At 29.5% G+C, this 22,723-nt stretch overlaps 1 protein-coding gene across 2 annotated transcripts; it reads right to left on the bottom strand.

The window, feature by feature from the left end:
• Positions 1-560: 560 nt before the first annotated feature.
• LOC136970314 (histone H3.3A) lies at positions 561-21,278 on the bottom strand. Of its 2 annotated transcripts, none has more exons than XM_067264737.1 (4): positions 21,126-21,278; positions 9,956-10,017; positions 7,983-8,280; positions 561-845 (listed from the first exon to the last, which is right to left on the bottom strand). In XM_067264737.1, the coding sequence occupies exons 3-4, from the start codon at positions 8,262-8,264 to the stop codon at positions 717-719; spliced, it is 411 nt and encodes a 136-aa protein (XP_067120838.1). In that variant the 5' UTR covers positions 8,265-8,280; positions 9,956-10,017; positions 21,126-21,278; the 3' UTR covers positions 561-716. The 2 variants fall into 2 exon arrangements, with proteins under 2 accessions (XP_067120838.1, XP_067120839.1); XM_067264738.1 differs by lacking the exon at positions 21,126-21,278 and adding an exon at positions 20,552-20,575.
• Positions 21,279-22,723: the final 1,445 nt, after the last annotated feature.

Genomic DNA, 22,723 nt, shown 5'->3' with positions numbered 1-22,723 from the left:
TTTTATGAATCAAAACTACTTACAAGTAATGAGTACTACCTGTATATCCCCCACATCTTGCGTAAACTGAGATTACCATTTTTTTTTTTTCAAATCTAACTTCTACTTAATCTAGAATTGTACAATACTACTGATAATGGGCATTTTGTTTAATGATGGCAGTGAATACAGTACAGTGAACAGTTTCACAGTACTTTCAAGTATTGAGTAACTTCGAGGAGGAAAAAAAGTGAAAAATTTTCAAAATACTTTTTTGATGTCATTTTTTTTGTTATTGTGAAGTCACTATACCACATACTTGTATTTTGTGCATTAGAACTTTTTTTTGGACAGATTTCGCTAAACCTATATTAATATAGCCAAAAAATGACAATTCAAGACTGAAGAAGAACAAGCACATATTACATTTCTACAACACAATTTTTTTTAGCTCACAAGATCTACGAAGATCACTGTAAATTTTTTACGACACAAACAGTACAAAAACACACTGCTTCCACCCTTTTTTATATATATACCTCGGATTTATGTTGAGCTGATGAATAACTTACAAACTTGCCTTACAAAAAAATTTTTCTTTTAATGACTGCAGAAAATAAAAAGTTCATATTTCATGTATAAAACATTGCCGAATAATGATGAACACTTATTGGGTTTATGGTGATGATGTGCTTTTTTCCCCTCACATTAAACAAACAGGCAGTGTAAAAGGACTCTTATGCACGCTCTCCGCGGATCCGTCTGGCCAACTGGATATCTTTGGGCATGATAGTGACACGCTTGGCATGGATTGCACACAGGTTAGTGTCCTCAAAAAGACCAACCAGATAAGCTTCACTTGCTTCCTGAAATAAAATAAGCAAATTTTTATTAGATCCAGTATTTTTAAAAAAAGCAAAAAAGGTTTAAGATAAATGCAAATTTAATGACCTGTAAAGTGACAAGGTATATTCATGCTCTACATACAGAGTTATAACAATGTTTTTTTTTACCTTCCTATTTAAAAAGCTAAATTGATAGTAAAACACTTTAAATGGGCAATTTGCTGTTGTTTTCGGTTTGATCTTCGACATAAAATTTTGTTTTCACATTGAAAGGGCAATAAATTAAAACTTTGCACTACCAAATATGCAAATACAAGATATTAAATTTTTTTTATTTATAAATTTATTTTGTAACAATGGTAAACAAGTTTCTTGTACAACAAAGGATATAATAAAAACATAAGTCAACCACAAAATATTATGAACAAACTTGCTGTGCAAGGCTTAATTTTCCTCATTATCACCATAAGATTTTATGTTGTGTGTTCATCTAGCCTCATTTCAATCTAATACCCAATAACAACACATTAAAATTCCAATTTATTCACTAGAAAGTAAATTATATTTTTGTTAATCCTAAGATATAGTAAAACTGCTTTAAAGTATGCCTCTTAAAAATCTGAGAATCTTATTATGGAAGAGAGAAAGATTAGCAAACACGAATAAAGAACTACACTATTGTATATCACATTAACAAGTGTATGGATGCAAATATTGGATAATTTCACTCATCACTGAATACTCTAACACAAAATACAATTACTCTAACCATTCTGTGCACACTAAGATGAATAGAATTGCATACTGAATAATATGGCAAGTCTTAAAATAAGACTGCTTAATTTCTGTGAAGAAATCGGTCAAAATAAGATTTAAATACCAAAAGATTATCTAAGTTCAATTTATTTAATATATTAAAACTATTTGACATTGAAGATTTTAAGTGCACACAGACACAAACTTTTCTTTTTGCTTCACTCGACTTTTCAATCCAAGATTAATAATAGTAATTCAAACCCACCCAAGCAAGAACCAATGTCATGCTTCCACGATACTGGAACGATAAAGATTTTATATATTGTTGAATTCAAATTTAATAGTATATTTTGATTAGGTAATCATGTTTTAAAGCATTTTTTAAATATGAATAAAAAAACACTTTTTATAAAATGTTTTACTCCATATCTTGTATTATTTTTGAACTAAAGTACTTGAAAAGCATAATATCAAAAGTGATGAGAACTTTATAAAATTTATAACATTAGATATATAGTCTCACAAAACACAATGTATCTGAAAAAAATTGGAAAGATGAAAACAAATATATTTAGAGAAAGAGGGAGAAATAATCAAAGTATAAAATCTTATTAAAGTAAAAAATGCTCAGCATGCCTAAATTTGAAGTCTTCAAATTGTCTCAGTTGAATGACAGTGTTTACACAAACACTGCACCAGGATCTATGTTGTGAGTGCTATGTAACAACCAATTTCAATTGCACTGGAGTACGGATAAACAAGTAGTGGACTATTTGTTGGTTTGGATGCCACGCACTGCAGCCTCCCTTGCACAAGGTAAATCCTATCTTGGATGCAATGAAAGAGAATGGCATAGTTTAAATTACAAAGTCAGTGTCAAGACCAGTACGTAACACTTTCATCTAATTAAAATACTTAAAATGGAAATGGCTTCACATTAAAAAGACTGGTGAAATCATGAGGCTTCTTTGCATGGTTCTGAGTGCTCAAGGCCATACAGAAAAGCTTTGCATAAAGCCTACTCCAGTGCAATTGTATCTAGTTATTACACAGCAGACAAGATTTAGTCAGATTCAATGTTTGTGTCTACATCAACATAGTTTTCATTATTATATAATCAAGAAATTAGTCTTGTTTTATTAACAGCACATTTCCTCTCTAAAGTGCAACTTTAAAATTACATAGGTTTTACATAAATTGTAAAGAACAGCCAAAACATTATTTTCCAATCAAAACAAAAATAATTAGACCTTTTAGCTACATAGATTTTTTTCAAAACATCAAACCTTTTAAAATAGAAAAGGTTAAAACTTAAAGTGAAAGATTTTCAAAAGAATAGATTAGGGAGAAAGAAAAAAGGAAAAAACCAAATTAAAGTTGTTATATATTATAACAAGTTTTTTACAAATGCTGATAAACTTGTTTAATCTAATTAGTGATACATAAGATCATTAAGTGCAATCACTGAGTAGCATAATTTCTGAAATACAACTATTGTTTTAATTATTACTATGGTTGCTTAATTCACATTAATCAAAATATAACATTTTGAAATTTTAATGTGAAAAAATATGCAAATAGCATAAGAACACAAATGCTTTTCATAAAAAAATATATATAAACTGAAGTGCCAAAAAATGACACAAAACAGCAGACTAAAGGCATAGTTCTTTTTGATTTAATAACAATGATGTAGCATAAAATTTACAAGGTTCTGGAGTTAGTACATGAATATAGTCATCCAGCTACACTACATGGCAGTCCATAATTCTACTGTACTGGTCAGAGATGATGCAAAGCCAGAATAGTCTACACACTGCCCCAAAGCTCCTCAACTGGGTCTAAATCCAATAAACACACAATCCAAGTCATTGGAATGTTCCTCAAACCAATCTCACCTGTGCATGATGTGGAGTGGCATTGTTCTGTTGAAATAACCTATCTCCATGAAGGAATGTTTGAAATAGACAGGGATGAAGATAATCAGCAATAAATGTAATGGAAACCTCAAAACTAGAATTTATAATATATGTAGTCTTAATTAATGTTATTGAATATCATCAATTTAAAAATGTGCAAAGCAATTACAATAGACACATTTAGAAACTGAGTGCTCTCTCATTTACTGATCCAAGAATTTTTAAAACTCACTTTTGCTAACACTATCTGTAAGCAAATCAGATTGCTTGTTTCTTAAAAAGAGAGATTTTATAAGATCAGTTAATACTCTTTTCAATAACTATTACAATTTTATTACTAACATTTACCTCATGCTAAGAAAATACATTTGAGGGTTGCCGTTGAGAACAAATCACACAGGAACACTTAGTGGAAAAAGGTTGGTTTATTGATAAGATATGCAGTTTAGGCTTAATGCCCCTCTTCAGATGTTCACTATTCTATAATATGATTTGAAACCCAACACACTATACAAATTAATTGCATTTGTATAATTATCAATTGTTTCTTGACTTACAATTTGTGCAAGGGTGACAGTAGTGGGGAAGACATTATCTTGCTGGAACAGACACCCCTATAAGGGAAACAATGAAGCATGAATAGGGGAAAATGCTCAGCACAATGTTAGTGTAGATTAACTTGTCTTAATACTATCCATCTTCACTAATGGTTCAAATGATACTGAGCAAAACACGCCTCAGACCATTACACTTCTACCACTCGCGATGCCCACAGCTTTGTATGGTTTTCTCCAAACATGCTTCCAATCATCCAGCCCATACAAGTGGTCTGATCAGACATCATGATTCCAATATCAGTGGTGAAATGTTCTCTGGCCTAGGCAAGCCCTACCACTCAACATTAACATGTCACTGTATGAACACATGGGTCAACAACTGTGGAAGCCCACAGAATGGCGTGCACTGTTCAATCCTTTGACTAGTGGTTCAACTAACACTGGCATTGAATTGGGATGAGATTTTATCCTGTGTTGGGTCATGCAGTGGTTACCAACCTAGACAAACATTGGCAATTTATCTGACCATTTATGAGTGTTCACAAACACTAGGTGAAGCCATGCTTTGTCTAAATTTTGATATTTGCAACGTCTCATAAAAATACAAAAGCTGTGGCCACTTCAGATATGGAGTACCCAGCCATTTAGCACTAACAATCTGTCTGTGGTTGAAGAGTGATAAATCATTTCCACATGGCATTGTGAAAATGAATACAGTACACTAGTAGAAAATACTGTTGATAGTGTTTGTGTAACCATGTGAATTTGGACTGCTCCCCATTATCAGACATAACATGTGTTGATTACAATTAAAGGATTGTCTTGAGAGAAATTTTAGTACTTCAGTTTAATACTAAACATTATTTTTGTTAAGGTGTGATGCAATACACTGAGTGAATGCTCATCTGAGCTAAATTAAATGTTCAAGAATTCATAAGCCAGCTTTCAGAGCCATCATGTGACCACTCAGTTTCTAAATACATTCAATATGTAAAGTCTAGTAAATTATAAAATGCTAGTAACTTACAGTGCATGTTCAATATTTTCTTGTTATCTATTTTCTTTAACTACCACGCAAGTTTTTTTTACTTTAAATGTTTAATAAATATAAGAAACCAAATTTTAATCTAAATCTTTCCATAAAATAATATGCATAATATTGGAATAGGTTTATACATACTGAAATAATTTGAAAAAATTATATCTTTGAAATGTTAAGTGTATTTTAACCTCATATATATCTTATTTACTCTGTTAGTTTTGAAAAGGATATGTTGAAAATGGCATAAGAAAATCATAATACATATAATGTAAATTTTGTTACAAATAGTAATCTAAAAAACTACTGCCATTTTTCACATGTCTGCAAAGGAAACAAGCATTAAACTGAAAAACACAGGTGTTCTTTGTTTAATAAATATTAAACATAGATGTAAACAAAATAAATAAATATAAGCAAGTAAAATAAATAAGATGCATTATTTATAAATAAGATGTATATATTGTTTAATTATTTATAAATAATGCAAGTCTTGCTAACTTGAATTATTTTCAAAAAGAAAAAATAACTCAAAATTATTGACCTACTTTTAAACTAAAATTGATAATTTAAATATTTTCCTCCTAAATCAGATAAATTGTACAATTAGTTTAAACAGAAAAACTACAAGTGATTTTCAGTAAATTTAAACTTTAATTATCATGCTGTTATAGTATATTAAATAATGTGTATATACCATATATTTTTAAACATCCTTAAAAACAATTCCTAAATTATCAGTTAGAATAGCAAAGTTAGTTGTTGTAACAAGGAAAAACATTTAGCTGTATAAATAAGAACAAACCCAACCAAGAACTAAAATCAAACATATTTAATGTTTCAACCATCTTCAGGTTCTAAAATAGAAAGAATTCAAAATACAAATGAAACAGAAACTAGCACCAAATAAAATTATTTAACCATTAATGTAGATATAGTGTGTGAAATTACTTGAGAACAAAAAAAAAACCTCCTCCAGACATTAGGAAGTATGTCTGATTTTTCCAATTAAGCTTTTGTCCATATAAATCTAGGGTTTCTGCAAATTTTGTCACATTTTTTGGCAGTGGTGTCTAAACTTTGATCAGCAAGCTAAATTATGTACACAATCATAAGACAGTGGGCCACAAACGTTTTATATATTCCATGTATATAAAAAGTAGGTTTATTTCTATCTTTTTTTAATAAGTGATGTGTCACTTAAAAAAAAATAATAATAAATCAATCAGATATGTTCATCAGACTTATGTGCACTGTACACCAGATTTAGTCAGGGAGTCCTAGTCTTAGTTTATGCACCATTTGTAGAATGATGCTCAAGTAATTAGTTTTTTTATGGACTGAAACAAATATTATTTAAACTTGAAAACATCAGGCTCTATTGTCACACACTTCCTAATGCATGACAATAATAATAGTGGTATTGTAACAATATTGAAGTGATCATGTAAAGCTACACAGTACAAACACAATTTTCTGCTGTTACCTGAGAAATTTGCCACTCCCTAAACTGTATAAACCAATAGATTTTATGCCAATTTAATGCTGCATTTAGAAGTAATAGTTTTATGACTTTGGACATTATTATTAAATGAAATGTTTACTTGGTTCTTACTGTTCACACCATCTCTACTCTTGAAATCCTCCTTTTATCATTGTTTGCTTCAGCCTGCAAAAATACTTTCAGAATGATGCCTAAGTTATTAAACAAAATGAAGAATTCTGTTCTAGCAAAGTTCGGGTATCAAAGATATACAAGTACTTCCTAACATTGGGGTTTCCCAAAAATAATTTCAGACAAGTCTTTCCATATTAATTTTATGTTTATGACAAAATATTTAATTTGATTCTGTATAACCATATGCTTATGTTCAGCTGTATTTTGAATTCTTTCCATTTTAGAACCTATTTAAAATGACTCAAAAAGGAATAAGTATTTTCATTCACATTGCATTTCAAAGTATTTTTGATTGCAAGTATAATTTTTGTAACCAAATTTTTCTGCACTTTAATTACAGTTGCAATGATAGACTTTTTAAGATGAAAATGTATTGCAATAAAATTTTAATGCAAGTTTTAAACATTTCTCTAATAAACATTTAAAATTTATTTATTTAACTAAACATATCAAAACAAATTTTCCTTTAACCTTTATGTGATATTGACATTGTAGGTGCTTGGGTACCCACAAAGTTTTCATCTTAATTTTAAAATATTTACAATGATATTTAGTTTAGTGGTAAATATATATATTGAAAATACACAATATATTTATGTGAATTCCAGTGGTCTTTAAGCTTATTTGAACATGCACTTGGAAGTATAGTCTTGTCTGAATACTTCTAGCAGCACAGCAACTGATGTTACAGTGCAAGACATTGGTAAACGTGAATTCATTGTACAAACAAGTGTTAGTGCTCATAGTTATTATAAATGCAATCTGTATCAAGTAGGGCTGGTAACAAACCTGGTCCAAGTCAAGGTTCTATTCCAAAACAAAGATGGTAGGGATTGTGTTTGTAGAAACACATTTGTTTTGTAATATCTTGTGGTACAAGAATTACAAAACAATGTAATTACAAGTTCTTGGTGATAATTGATTTGATGTAATTAGGAAAGTAATAAATAATTGTGTAAAAATGTCTGCTTGCATGTGTTTGTTCCTAAAATATATTTTGAATAGTTTGAGAGATTGATTTCAAATGTTATAAATGTAATGAACTAAAGGAAAACATTTTATAAATATGTGCAGTGGAATTTTGTCTTTTTCCAGGCTGGCACTTATTATATTAATAGTTACCCAGTTGTGTACATCAATAAAAGAGTGTAAAAATCACGATTGTCATATGAAAAATGCAACAAACAAAATATTTAAAATGTAACATACTTGCAAAGCACCAATTGCAGCACTCTGGAATCGAAGATCTGTTTTGAAATCCTGTGCAATTTCTCTCACAAGTCGCTGAAACGGCAATTTTCTGATGAGCAATTCTGTGGACTTCTGATAACGTCTGATCTCACGAAGAGCAACAGTACCCGGTCTGTATCTATGAGGTTTTTTTACACCTCCAGTAGACGGAGCACTTTTACGGGCTGCTTTGGTTGCCAACTGTTTACGTGGAGCCTTACCACCAGTAGATTTACGGGCTGTTTGTTTTGTACGTGCCATTTCTCTTAAGTATTATCTGAAATTTTATATTAAAATAAACATTTAAAATTTGTTACTAATTTCAAAATATAATCTTATCAACATTTTTTAGACTTTAAAACAACAACTCATCTTTCAGTCATATGAGAAATTGTTGCCAACTTTTCACATTATTTCACTAAATCCAACAAATTTCATATTATAAATATTCAGATATTTTCAAATAATTTTGAAGACATAATGAATAACATTTGAATTAAACAACATAAAAAGCTGATTTGACTATACTTTTAATGCAGTTTTCGGTTGGATATTAAAAAATGTTTTCAAGTCAATCTTAAATGTAATGGCTATTGATGCATCTTCATAAATTTTATTTTATAACTGAAATTCAATTTTTAATGAATATTTTTTGTGTTCAACAAAAGTTACATTAATGAATATTTAGATTATCAGTGGAGTAGAATACTGTTTCAAATTATCAATGTAGTTGATAATTTGAAACAGTATTCTATTTCTGAAGCAAAATTTATGAAGTATCATCAGATAAAAATTTTGAAAAATCATTGTTGTTCAATGTAGTATTGTTTGAAGATCAATCACTAATTTCCAAATTTGTGGTGTTTTATGACAATGTATGTAACAAATTAAAACTTCAGACAAAGACTACAGTAACACTTCACTTGACAATTTAAACTAAGATTTTTGTATCATTGCACTGATATTAAATATTTTAATCTAAACAATCACTCTGCAAATGCAATTTTTAATTTATTTGGATATAAGAATTCACACACAGGTATAAGATAATTTGAAACAGTATTCTGTTGCCACTTTGATTTAAACAGCCTAAACAAAACAGCTAGATAATTAATTTTTAAAATTTTCTCGAATAAAATGCTTTCTTCTATAAGCAGTTTCAGATTTTATATTACAATGATGATAGGAAATACTAGACTCATTCAAAATTACATATAAAGAAAAATGTTAACATATTACACAATCTTTACCTTCTACATGTATAATGTTTATTATTCTTGGAAATTCCTCACAGTTTAAGAACAGAAATAACAATGTATGTATTTCCTGTTTGCATGCAATAGCCTACTAACCATTACCAATTCATATATGGTTTATAAAAAGTTATAATAAACTTTCAGCACATTGTGCAATATGTGTCTGTCATTTACTGAAAAATAAAAAGCTTTAGTCTCATTTCTAAATAAACTATTTTAGCACAATATGTAATACGTAAAATAATGTTCTTGAACCTAGCTCCATTAAGATAGTTTTCAATTAAACTATTTCTGATTTTGCATAATAAATATTTAATAAAGGAAGAACAGTTTAACTGTAAACTTAAATTTAAAAAAATTATTCTATTCTCAATAAGGTTAATCATATTTTAAATTTACAGCTCATGATATTGTTATGAAAAAGTTTTGAAGAAAGGTTCTGGTTAAGTCAGTTCTTAATTCTTGATCATGTAAGAAAAAACACATCTTTCAAAAAGATTATACATTACTCATACATCAATTTAAAAAAGAAAAAAAGGATATGCATTATTTTCATGTAATGTGTGACAAGACTAATGTTAAGATAAATTAATGAGATTTAACAATCATGTAACAAAGTATTTTATTAAAGTTTTTTCCTTCTGTGTATATAATAAAATACATATTTACATAAAATATACATCATCTTATACTCACACATAAAATTTGCAAATCTTCAATTCAAATATTCGTCAAAGTCTCTTGCTAAAGATAAGAACCTGTAATAGAAAATTTTATAAATTTAAATTCATGTACAAACATGCTGTCAATAAAGTTACTTTTAAAAATTTTAACTGGCTAAACTAATTGTTTCAAATTAATTATATTACAGTAGAGCATTGTTTATCCAAAAGTCGACCAACCAAAAGCGCTCCAGTCAGAAATTTAAATTTCTGCTAGTGCTGTGGAGCTGCAATCTTTGGCTATGTCTTGGGCTACTGCAATATTTCTTTTGTTGTGTGTTTTAGCTGTCAGCCCTGGCATTTTTGTGTGGTGTTTTTCTGAGAACTGTGTGTCGTGATGAATCAAAATCTGTTTCCATCTAGGGACATTAATTTTGCATCTGTGAATTTTATACTTGTAACAGATTGTGCTGTAGTTGTTGTACCGTTCACAATGACAACTAAACCTAAACACGTTTTTCTCAGTGTTTCCGATAAACTTAAAATAATAGATAAGTTGAAATGTGGTGCTAGTGGATCAAGCTAAGCTTGAAAATATGGAGTTCAAAATGCCACAATATTGGACATTAAAAAGAACAGTGATGCCATTAAAAAATTTACGTTAGGCTTAGCATTGATGAAAATTCAACACGAAGCAACACGCAATGGGGAAAATTTCAACATGGGATAAGTTAATATATTTTTTTTGTACATAATCAGTTACAAAAAAAAAATGTATATATTTTTTTATACATTCGGATAAACGATGCTCTACTGTAAATATTTTATAAATGTAATTTTCATTTAAATAATTTCTGCACAAAATCAAAAAGCACTATACTAATTTAACAGAAATCCAATGGTTTAATACAATGGTTTTTTTCTCAATAAAAATTATCTCAGCTACAAGGTGTTATTTTGTGTATTAGACCAATTATTGGCTGAGCTAGTATCTGCTTTATAAATCCAATGGTTTTTGTCATTATATAATCTCTCTATGCACCGGAACTTGTAATAATAAAATAAACCCTTCTAACCTTTTACTTTTGTTTTTGTCATTATTAAAAAATATTTTCAGTTTGAGTGTTTCATTTGTCTAGTTGGCTGTACAATGGATTTTAGTTTTTATAGTGATTTTGATAAATATATAATTCAAATGGATTTATTTAATAAAGCTTTCTACTATAAAGTTAGGATAAAATGGAACAACAAAGTGCACTTAACTAATTATTTTCTTACATTTTAATAAATAATTTATTTTTACACTTTTTAGATAGTAGGAGACATCTAGAAGTGATATCTGGTGTCTTTCTGGACAAAGGCTGGTGTTTCAGATTAATATGATAATCCAATCTGGGATGTTTATTCTGAAGAATCAGGCATCTTCAGAAAAAAAGAAGATTCTGATGTGCATAAACCAGAGAATAGTACTGCTTCTACATATTAGATCAGACAGATAATGTAGAAACTATTTGAATACAAAATTAAAGACTTACAAAAGAGTTACTGGTAGAGAACAGGGAACACTACAATTTCATTTTGAATAGTATTTTTCTGATGCATAGAAACTCAAAGCTAAACAAAGAAATGTATACTTTGCAACAAAACCAAAGGTCTCTACAGACCAATGCCAAAGATTAAGCAGCTGGTGGAAGCACACAATTGAATGTATGAAATTACTAGGCTGAGAATATATTATCATCTTTTGTTTGCAAGTTTCTTCTATTACTGTTATATCAAGAGACTATGTTCAAATACACCAACAACTGCTGTAAATAATCAGGCTAAATTTTAGATAGATGATTATAGATTAGAAATAAATTTGGCACTAGAGTTAGGCATTAGGTGCCATCTCTTATTAAAATTAATAATTATAGTATTTAATTAATTAATTTAGATTAAACTGGAAGAAAAGAATTGGCCCAAAGTGGGACTCGAACCCGAAACTCCCGCTTACCATGTGGACACGTTGTCAGTTACACTACCTGGACCTTTAGTCCGATATCTTCTTCCAGCATATACAAGACTACGATATAACCATCCACGGTTATTATGGCGCCGAGGGCAGGTAACTGGCAATGCGTCTGCACGGTAAGCGGGAGTTGTGGGTTCGAGTCCCGCTTCTGGCCGATTCTTTTCTTCCAGTTTAATCTAAATTAATTAATTAAATACTATAATTATTAATTTTAACAAGAGATGGCACCTAACACCAGTGCCAAATTTATTTCTAATCTATAATCATTTATCCAAAATTTAGCCCAATCATTTATGACAGTTGTTGGTGTATCCTGTGTGTTCCATACAGTCAAAATACTGTAATTCTACTTCAAAATATAAATTTGTAATTTAATTAATTTAAATATATGTATATTGTTTAACAAATAAATAATTTGATTTTTGACTACACACACTATATATTATATTATATGGGTTACAACTTTAATTATTTTTGTCTTAGGGGTATGTAATCAAGTTTGGAGATCACTGGCCTAGGTAGTACCAAAGATTTGAGAGATGTTGCAATGCTGAAATAATAGATATTAAGCAGCAAAATATTCTAATGTATTATAAATCAATACTATATATGTGCTTTTGTGTTTGTTTAAATATTTTTTACATTTTAAAAGTAATTTATAAAGGAAAAAAATTTATACTAAAAAACTTTTTTACCAACAACATAGAACATTGTCAATCTGAACAGAATGCGTGGATATGGATGCCTTCAGTGATGAAACTAAAACCTTGGTTGACTTTAAATTTGGTATTTTTGTACAATAAAATTAGGCAGTTTTTTTATTTGAAAAAACAGGCTTAAAATCACAATACATTTTTCTGTTTTGAAATTTATGAACAACTAAACAAAGCCCATGTAGGCAAGCCACCATGTTATGTACTGTATAGCTTAAATTTATGGCTGTAGAGTTGGTACACAAACATTTTGACCAACTACAATTCCTATGGTACTGGTATATTTGACTATTTATATATCAATCTAGGATATGAGAGATGATAATTTATTATATATATAATGTTAAAAATTTCTTATTACAATTTAAATTTATTAGTAGTCAGCTCATCTTTACTGACTCCAATAGCTGAAGAATTGCTGGCAACTCACAGCATTACTTAAATTACTATAAACATAGATATTGTTAAGTGCAGCTAAAGATCACACATTATTAAAATGTAGATTGGAAACAATGCTAATCATAAAATATTATCAATAATATATGTAGCTTTTCTTCTTCTTTAACCATTGAGTCGTGTACGACTATTGGTGACTTCATAGATGAGTTTCCTCCAGTGAGTTCTGTGTAGTACCCAGTCGAAAATGTATTTGAGTTCCAGGCTGGTATCTGCTCTGATGATATCCATCCACCTGGTATGTTGCCTTCCCATTCCCAGCATGATGTGTTTTTCCAGGGAGTCAGCACAAATGGTGTGACCAAAGAACTTTAACCTCAAGTGTGATATCATTGCCTCCAAGGAGATTTGTAGTTGAATTTTCTCTAGGACTTCTTTATTAGTTGTTCTATCTGTCCACGGGATTCTGAGAATTTGCTGCCAACACCAAAGTTTGAATGCATCTATCCTTCTATCGCTTTTTCTTACTGTCCAGCTTTCGCAACCATAGGTTGTGATTGGGAACACAATTGCCTGGACCAGTCTGGCCTTAGTAGATATTGTGATGTCTTGGCTTTTTCACATGTTGTCCATCTTGGTTAGAGCAGTGCGGCCCAAGGTTAACCTTTGCTAAATCTCCTCTGTGCATGCTCCTGTTCTGCTTAACTTTGAACCAAGAAAGATGAAGTCATCTGCAATCTCTAGTCCGTGTCATCTATTGTCACTTTCCCATGCAGTTCAGCTGTCGTCATGACCTTGGTCTTTTGGATGTTGAGCTTTAGGCCCATTTTCTCACTCCTGTCTTTTATGCTCTTGATTAAAGTGACCAGATCTTCCGACTCTGCTAGTAAAGTTGTGTCATCCTGCGTACCTTAAATTATTGATGACCTTGCCTCCTATGTAAAAACTAAGGTCTGTGTCTTGAGAGGCTGACCTGAAAATCATCTCTGCATATATATTAAACAGTAAAGGTGAAAGGATGCATCCTTGCCTGACTCCTCTGTCAGCCAGTTTGTCACCACAGACTGTTCTCACTGTTGCTTCTTGGTTGTGATAGAGTACTTGAAATAGATTGATGATGTGATCAGGGAGGCCCATGTCCTTCAGTGTTGTCCACATTTTATTGAGGTCTACACAGTAAAAAGCTTTACTGTAATCAATAAAATGTAGATATCTTTCTGAAATTTTATTGCTTTTTCCATTATCCATCTGATGTTTGCTATAGGATCCCTTGTTCCTCTGCCTTTCCTGAATCCTGCTTGTTCTACAGGTAGCTCCCTGTCAACAAACTGTTGCATCCTGTGCTGTACTATTTTGAGAAGAATTTTGCTAGCATGAGATATCAGAGAAATCGTGCAATAGTTTGAACCGTCCCCGTAGTCACTCTTCTTAAACAAAGGTATGAAGATGGATCTCTTCCAGTCAGTTGGCCAACAAACTGACGACCATATCCCTTGCCAAAATTTTGTCAGAATTATGACAGGCACTACTTTGAGAAGTTCTATTGGGATTCCATCAATTCTCAGTGCTTTTCCTTGTGGCAGTGCTTCCAGAGACTTTAGCACATTCTAAGATGTGTGGCTCTTGTATCTCATCTTGTTTGCAAGGGTTTTCCCACATAAATTAATGTAAAATACAATATGTTCCATGCCAAAAAAAATTTTCAAATATTTTATGCACAACATTCATTCAAAAAGAAATATACAATATACATTGTTAAGGAGCGTGAATCATCATCATCTTTTCTTATAGCATGGAATGAAATTGCCTGACATACCTGAAATGCAAATTCGACTTGCAGAAAAAAAACCAAACCAGATAATATGTGATAAACACACCAAATGATATGCCAAAGTCTTGGGCTATGTAAAGGCTATAATTATATATTAGAAATTAATTGATTTGACTACAGGTAGGCAGTTATGCTGCCATCTCATAATAAATTTAATGACCATTTCCAAATTAAATTTTAGAAATGTCTAAATTAATTATTTATAATTATTAAATTTAATAGTTTTTAATTTAGACATTTCTAAAATTTAATTTGGAAATGGTCATTAAATTTATTATGAGATGGCAGCATAACTGCCTACCTCTAGTCAAATCAATTAATTTCTACTATTTAATTATAGCCTATACATACCCCAAGAATTTCGCATATCATTTGACGTGTTTATTATATAATGGACTATGGCTGTTGATGTTTATATGTAATATGTGTGAATACAAGTTTGGAAAAATGTGATCACAAGCAACAGTAAGATGCTAGTGAAACGAGTGCTAAACAGACTGATGAAGCATGTGCACAATCAGGAACTTCCCCTTTCCTCGTCACTCGTTATGCAAGTCATTATTTTACAATTTGTTTTGCTTGTTATGCAAGGTTCCACTGTATTAATATATCAATAAGCATAACAAGTTAAGAGAATCTCAATCTTTTAGACAAACAATTTCTTCTCTAAGCACATCACAGCTATCAAACGTACTAAAAGTTGTTATTTTTCATCTAAAAAACCAACCACCTGCATCGTAGTATTGACCAAAAGGTTAGGTCTGCTTGAAAATATGTCAAGATCTTTCATAATTTAAATAACAGATTAGGGGAAAGAAATTCCATGTATATAAACTTCTGATTTTAAATCCATTTCATTTTTGGACAAGGAAAACTAAATAGCAAATAATATCACAAATACCACTTAAAATGATATCTGATTCATCTATGTTGATAGTTCACAACATGGTTCAAATTCTGTCCCATTCTCATTTTGAATTTCATCAAAATTTTCTACTTTCCGCCACAGCCAAGTAAGTAGCTTATTCGTATTCTCCTTAGTTCCATACAGAAAAGAGTTTCACAAAATAAATCCCATGACAGAGCCAAACAACAGAATATCAACATAATGACAGCATTAAATAAAGCATTACAAAATTCATTACCAAAAACTTCCTTCTGCCTATGTTTCTTGTAATATCATCCATCTGACTTGTAAACTGCACTAGTTCACCTATCAGTACATTACTGGTATTTGATATTCTTGGTTAGCAATATGATACTTTCCACTATTGAAGTCATAAGAATAAATACTTGTCAATATCATTAAATTCAATACTACTGATAATGGAAATTACCAAAACTTACGAATTTAAGATAATTCAACTACTGAATGTTTAATATATACATCAAAATGTTATATCTCTTGGAATAATGCTTTATTTTCTTATGTCAATATTTTTTGTTACTCCTATAATTGGTACACTCCTCCTCATCCAGTAGGTGACTACTATAAGAAATTTGGATTCTAAATTATAGGTCATCACTTAAGGTTGTCTATAGGTTCTTGGAAACCGATATTAAGCAAAAATGACAAAATCAATTTTACTCTACGCTAAATAATACAAACAAGATATAATTTGGTTATTATTATATTAATTGTATTATATTTACAATCTCCGGCATTTATTCCCCACCTCATAGAATTAATTTTGCTATTTATAAAGAAAATTCAACAAATGATAATTTAACAATTACAAATGTATTTTTATGTTTCATTATAACATCTTCAAGAGAAGAACGTTAAACAGAACATTAAGTGAGGACTTACCATAAAAAATAATTCTGTTTCTATCAAATCATAGGTTAGAAATGTCTGAAAACGTCAATTTTGTTAATGTACTACTACCTTAAATGCACTGTTATTCAAGCAACAATATTTGGAAACACTCATTACTTGGAAAAGGCATTAATAATCAGACATAAAAACAGCAAATGCTACACAACATTGTATACAATTTATGCACACATTTAAAGTCCACCATAACACTTTATAGATAAGGTGCAGCACTTTAAAAAATCATTTTGAAGTTATTTCTATAAAACAGTTTAAATTCATAATATATTCCATATAAAATTTTTAACATTCAAAGATTATAATATAAAGCAGAGCCATGGCCACATCTATATAAAAGCAGCAGTTTGTTATCTTGTTACAAATCACAGCCTGCATAATTTTTCTGAATGCAATCATTTGGGTGTATGCTGTCTTGTGCATTTATCACAACATTCCACTTCACATAGCATTTGAACAAACCACTTTGTCTAGTGAACATGAAATTGGCTGTAGATGCTTAAGTATACCCACACCCATGCTTCCTCCAACGTGCGCTTCATACTCTGTCGTATTTTGATGGTTTGTAAAAATATCAACAAGCAACAGATCATTAGTGAACCATTTTGCAAATCTTTGGGTGATGTCATGCTTCAGGATATCTTGCCACATTCAAACTAGCTTATCCATTAGTAAAATAAGGCTGGTACGTAGATGTGGACATGAGTGTAATGTGCCTATGTATATAAATAGCAAATTTCTAATTATTATTATATAACTAGTTGAAAACTACTAAAAATTAAGAAAAATCATGTTATAAAGTTATTTAGAAAAATCTCAAGCAATAAACCACTTAATTCAACACAGTAAATTAAACAACAACCAATCACTCTATTGTACTGGTTTGCAGCATTAATTACTAAGAAAATACACAAGTCAAATTACAATATAATCTTTTAAGTATTATTTTAAAAAAGTGGGCATCATTTATTAAAAAAGAAAGTTTGCACTAGAAGGAAAAATATAAACAAGTTACATCAAGCACTTTTTGTGATGTATAACTGACTAACATTCTGATCAAATGTTGAGTTAAAAAAAAGGACTTCATAGATATCTATTATAACTGAGTTAAAGCTATCAAAAGTTCATTGAAATTATTTAAGAATTATGAAAATGACAGTAATTCCTCAATGTCATTGAAGAAAGATAAAAGTACATTTGTAATCATTGACAATTATCATTGTTGAATTTCCTTTATAAAACAGTAAAATTGAGGTGAAAATAAATGTTTGCAGTTACAAACATGCATTATCAACTGTATTATATCTTGTTTATATCATTCGGTTTCATTATATGTTGCAGTTTCCAAGAATCCATTGACAATATTAAATGAAGACTTGCTGGATTTTCATTGTTATGAAATAGAACAATATCCTCTTGTATTAGTATTATACTGATAAAAAGTTATTTAACAGAAAGGTCCAAAATTAAAAAAAAAAAAAAAAAAAAAAAAAAAAAAAAAAAATATGAATGAGTATTTTATCTATTTTATAAAAGTTAATAACAAAATATTACGACTTATTTTTCATTTATATTGAACAAAGTTCTGAAATAAACATGTGAATGATAGAAGTTGTCATAAAAAAATATATATATTAGTTTATTTTATAAACATTCATAAATAAATTCAATTTTGTGCATTCAAAAAGGTGTCAACAATTTCTGATTGTTCCATTTACTCAACAGGTCCCATATCAAAACAGTCATTATGACAGCTGATAATTTTTACAACAAAAACTTTTGTCTGTTTTGAATTTTAAAAATTGTAGAATTAAGTTCCTGAATAAACTAAAGCTACAGAATTTTGAGATAATAGTTTAAATTTAAAACCAATTGTTAAGACTAACACAAAAGAGTAAGTGGATTAATATTTCATTCCTTTTTTTACTCTTACTAGCCAACATATTGTAAAGTATATTTAACAAATTAAATATCAAAGCCTAAATATTACAATAACCCAAACATTTGTTTGAGTTTTTATCATCTCTGCTGTTCTGCATATTTTAATGCAAACAGCAATGAAGTCTAACATACAATGTAATAGACAGAATAAAGAATGTAGTTCACACCATAAAAGACAAGTAATCAGAACAAAATCAATATACAAAAGAAAATCTTTAAAGAAATTTTTTTCACACGTTACTATTAATAACTAAATTTTACCAGAAAATTACAAGATAAACAAAACCAAATAAAAATAAACACAAGAGTCACTTGTACACTATATTTAAATTCCAAATGAACACAAAGCAGCATTTATATTTATACAATTATTATTATTAAAAAGAAGAAATGTAAGTTATTATAAAGTAAATAATAATGCATAATTTCCATATTTGATGGCTTTTGATGATTAAATATTGCCAATATATAATGGTTATGTAACTAATGGTTTTATATAAACCATTAATTTCTCACTGGGTAGTTTGTTGACATAGAATAAAATAATTTAAAATAAATTTATTTGCATTTTTGAAATTTCTAACAAATGCAATTTATTAAAATAGTTAAGAATAGAGCTTAACAAAAATTATTATTTTCCAGCTTGAAATATAGTCAGGCTGATGATGTTCGTGTTATCTGATGACGTTTAAACATTTAAAAATAGTTAAATTTGCCATCTCCAGAATAACAATGAATTTTAAAAATTCAGATATGTTCAAATAGAAAAATCACATAAATAAAATATTTTGAAAACAAATTATGCTAATAGAAAAAAAAATTGCTAAGCACAATTAATGTTTTAAATAAATTTAAAAATAGCACATGAATTATTTCATTGTTACCTGACAATATAGCTGTTTCTATTGCAATTAACAAAATCAAGATAATTTAAGAAACATCTATTATCTTTATGAATAGAAATAATAATTTGGAAAATTAATTACCAATGCAGTTAATTTTCTATAAATGCTCTAACATTTTAAAACTCAAAGTATCTCGCATTTCATTGATATTAGGAACAAAACACATCCAGCCAGAATAAAAAATAGAACGTTTACTGTTTTGCTTTTGTATGTATTCCAAAAGAGAAAAGGAACCCTAATTTCACAACATTTATTAATATTCATCACATATATCATCAATAAGAAATTTCAACATTTTACCCCAGTATGCAATAAGCTAAAAATATTGAAAATTGAATTTTTTTCAATGTTTTCTGCATGTTTCGAAAGCATTAAAAATATTACAAACAAAAGAATCGTATCTGCATTATAAAGAAAAAAAAATAAATAAATAGTACCTTATCAGACAATGGAAACTAGGTTTATTGTTCCATTTTAAAATTCTAAATATTTGAAGTAAAGTCAAATTTAAGTATTGCACATTCAAGTCAAATTTTATATCAATTAAAAACTTTTCAGAAACTTTTAATATTAATTACACAAATATATGCAGAGAAAAATCAATGAATCATTTATTTAAAAAAATTTAAATGTCACAAACAAAAAACACCTATTAGACTTCACCTAATTTCTGATTTGACATTTATTCAACCATTACATATTAAAGTCCAATTAACAAAGGTTAATTCCCATAAATCTTTCACACAACCAGATTCGAACCGTCCAAATTATAAAAATTCGAGAGAGTTCGAATTCCTCCTGCCACAATCCAAATTTCCTAAAAAAAAATCAACAGTGTTTATGCTTCAATAAATCTCTAATTAAATACAATTTCAGGAGGCAAAACAATTAAATTACATTAAATTTAACAAACAAAAGTAATCATTAATTTAAATTACTTTAAGACTTATTAAGACATTGTTAGAAAGAAAAAAAATAAAAAATAAATCAGCCGACCTTATCACAGAATACTTTTTATTAGCAGCAGGAAACTTAACGGGAAACGTTTCACTGAAGCAATACTAAAGAAATTTATTATTTTCAAAAATAAATAAAATAAATGGGGAAAATATTCTAGAAAAGTCGAAAATATGTCAACAGAACGACGTAACGTGTCGATTTTACGTGAAAATAAACGTTAAATAAATCGATAATGCGAGGAACGTATCGAGGAAACAGACGAACGAGCTTAGGCCTATTTCAAAATTTTTACCTTACAGTAACACATCGGCATTAAGGCCAAACTTCAGTTTAAGGTCGATGACATCGCTGTCACCGTTATAACTAAATCTAACGCGCTTCAACAGCGTAAAATTAAAACGACGAAAGGTACATTGTAAAGAGTAGAACGGAGCGATTGTCAATCCCGTTTTTCTTTCATCGCTTTTAGGCCTAACGAACAACATGGCGGCCGTAACTAAACAAACTCTTTTTTTTAATATAAACCGCATATACTGACGATTTTACTGCGCCGTGAGTTTAATAAATCGTTTTATCTTAATCTACGGAGTTAGGAGAGTTTAATATTTACCGATTTTTCTTGACCGAATGCTCGCCAAACGGACTTCGCTTTTCAACAAACCTCGGAAACAATCTTCTTCGAACGGTACCAACTACTACACGATGACTCGCGCTTACGTCATCGGTGTCCTCTGGTGGTATTGGCTCGGCCGCGTCGGTAACGGAAAGTTATTGGTCGTTCGAATCTAACCGCTTATTGGACGGGTCGTTCAGTATTCTTTACGTCGATTGGTCGGCTTTCTCGTACGCGATTGGTGGGATTTTCACCCTCTGAATCCGCTTTTTGTGTAGTTATGGTACAGCGTGTTCTATGTTGAGTTAAAATATCTGCCTTTTAGTTAAATTTAAATTTTAACTATACTCGAATATACTTGTCGGGCGAAGGGGAATAAATTGCGGATTCGTCCTGTACATATTTTACATTTTATAACGCTATCTTATTTTATAAATTGAAATTTTAAGTTTAAACTTTTTAATGTTTGACAGCAACTAAGGCCAAAAAGCATCCATTAACTTTCTTCTGAATGGCAGATATAAATATAAACTTTGAGTTGTTAATTAAATTAACTCTCTTATACATATTTTACCGTTAATTTATGATTTATGTATTAAAAAAAACATCAACACTAAACGACACATATTTAATTTTTGTATAAATTTATTCTTTGTTCACTTCACTTTAATACAAGTTTTTGTAGACATACATTTTATAAAAAATGCTTAAAACAATAAATATTACAATATATAAATAAAATTAATATAAATATGACTAAAGGTAAATTTTGGAAGTAAACTTCTACAGCGAAGTCCTTCCAGTGTAGCAGCCTTTATTGACATTTGTCACAATATCCACAGAATAAACACATTTTAGATTTTCTGTTTTACAGACTGAAGTTCAAACTCTTGGTAAAGTTCACCAACAGTCTTGTTTTTCCAAACGACACAAAGATGAAAAGGAAGATGATGTTGCGTGCGCACTCGTTTGATTAATTGTTGGAATGGCATGAAGTTTTGTCTAAACAGTAACTTTTTGCATTTTAAACCATAAATAATAAACAACCTTACATTACTAAATTTTAGTTATTATCTATGTTCTATAAGCAACACAATTCTCGACATAATTTTGCTCCTACGCCGAGATAAGTATTTAAAGTATGAATTTTTACTTGTCACATAATTCAAGTTCCTAATAATGTAATAAATTCAATGTATTTCATTCATAATTATTTTCACCTCTCAGGTTTAATCACTGTCATAAGTTATAAAAACCGAAATCCTATGTCGGGATTTGTTTCTACTAGTAAAAACATATCAGTTTTATGTATATGAATGAATTATTTATAATTAACATCTATAAAATAATCTGATGATGACCAGAAATCTGATTAAAGCCTTTCTTTATTATGCTTTATCTTAGGTGTAAAATATTCCAAGGATAGAGCAAACTTCACTTGAAGCATTAAACCTTTCACATCATTTTATTTCTCTCAAAAATAATAATAACAAAAATTTAGCATTAGATTATTCTAAGAACATGGTAAACACAAGTTATACAGCTTAAAGTCCTAATTAACAAATAATGCATCAATCTGATAACACACACAAATG

This window comes from Centruroides vittatus, unplaced genomic scaffold, assembly GCF_030686945.1.
Source record: "Centruroides vittatus isolate TY-2023 unplaced genomic scaffold, ASM3068694v2 contig_1916, whole genome shotgun sequence".
In the NCBI taxonomy this organism is placed as follows: Eukaryota; Metazoa; Arthropoda; class Arachnida; order Scorpiones; family Buthidae; genus Centruroides; species Centruroides vittatus.
The sequence above is the reverse complement of the archived record's forward strand: the minus strand, read 5'-3'. Positions and strand labels throughout refer to the sequence as shown.

What these genes read in the sequence shown, in the direction of transcription:
- LOC136970314 (XM_067264737.1), bottom strand. Translation starts at nt 8,264, where the DNA reads ATGGCACGTACAAAACAAACAGCCCGTAAATCTACTGGTGGTAAGGCT. An exon ending in CTGCAATTGGTGCTTTGCAA is followed by an intron (nt 846 to 7,982) that starts GTATGTTACATT and finishes ATTTTATTTCAG; the next exon opens with GAAGCAAGTGAAGCTTATCT.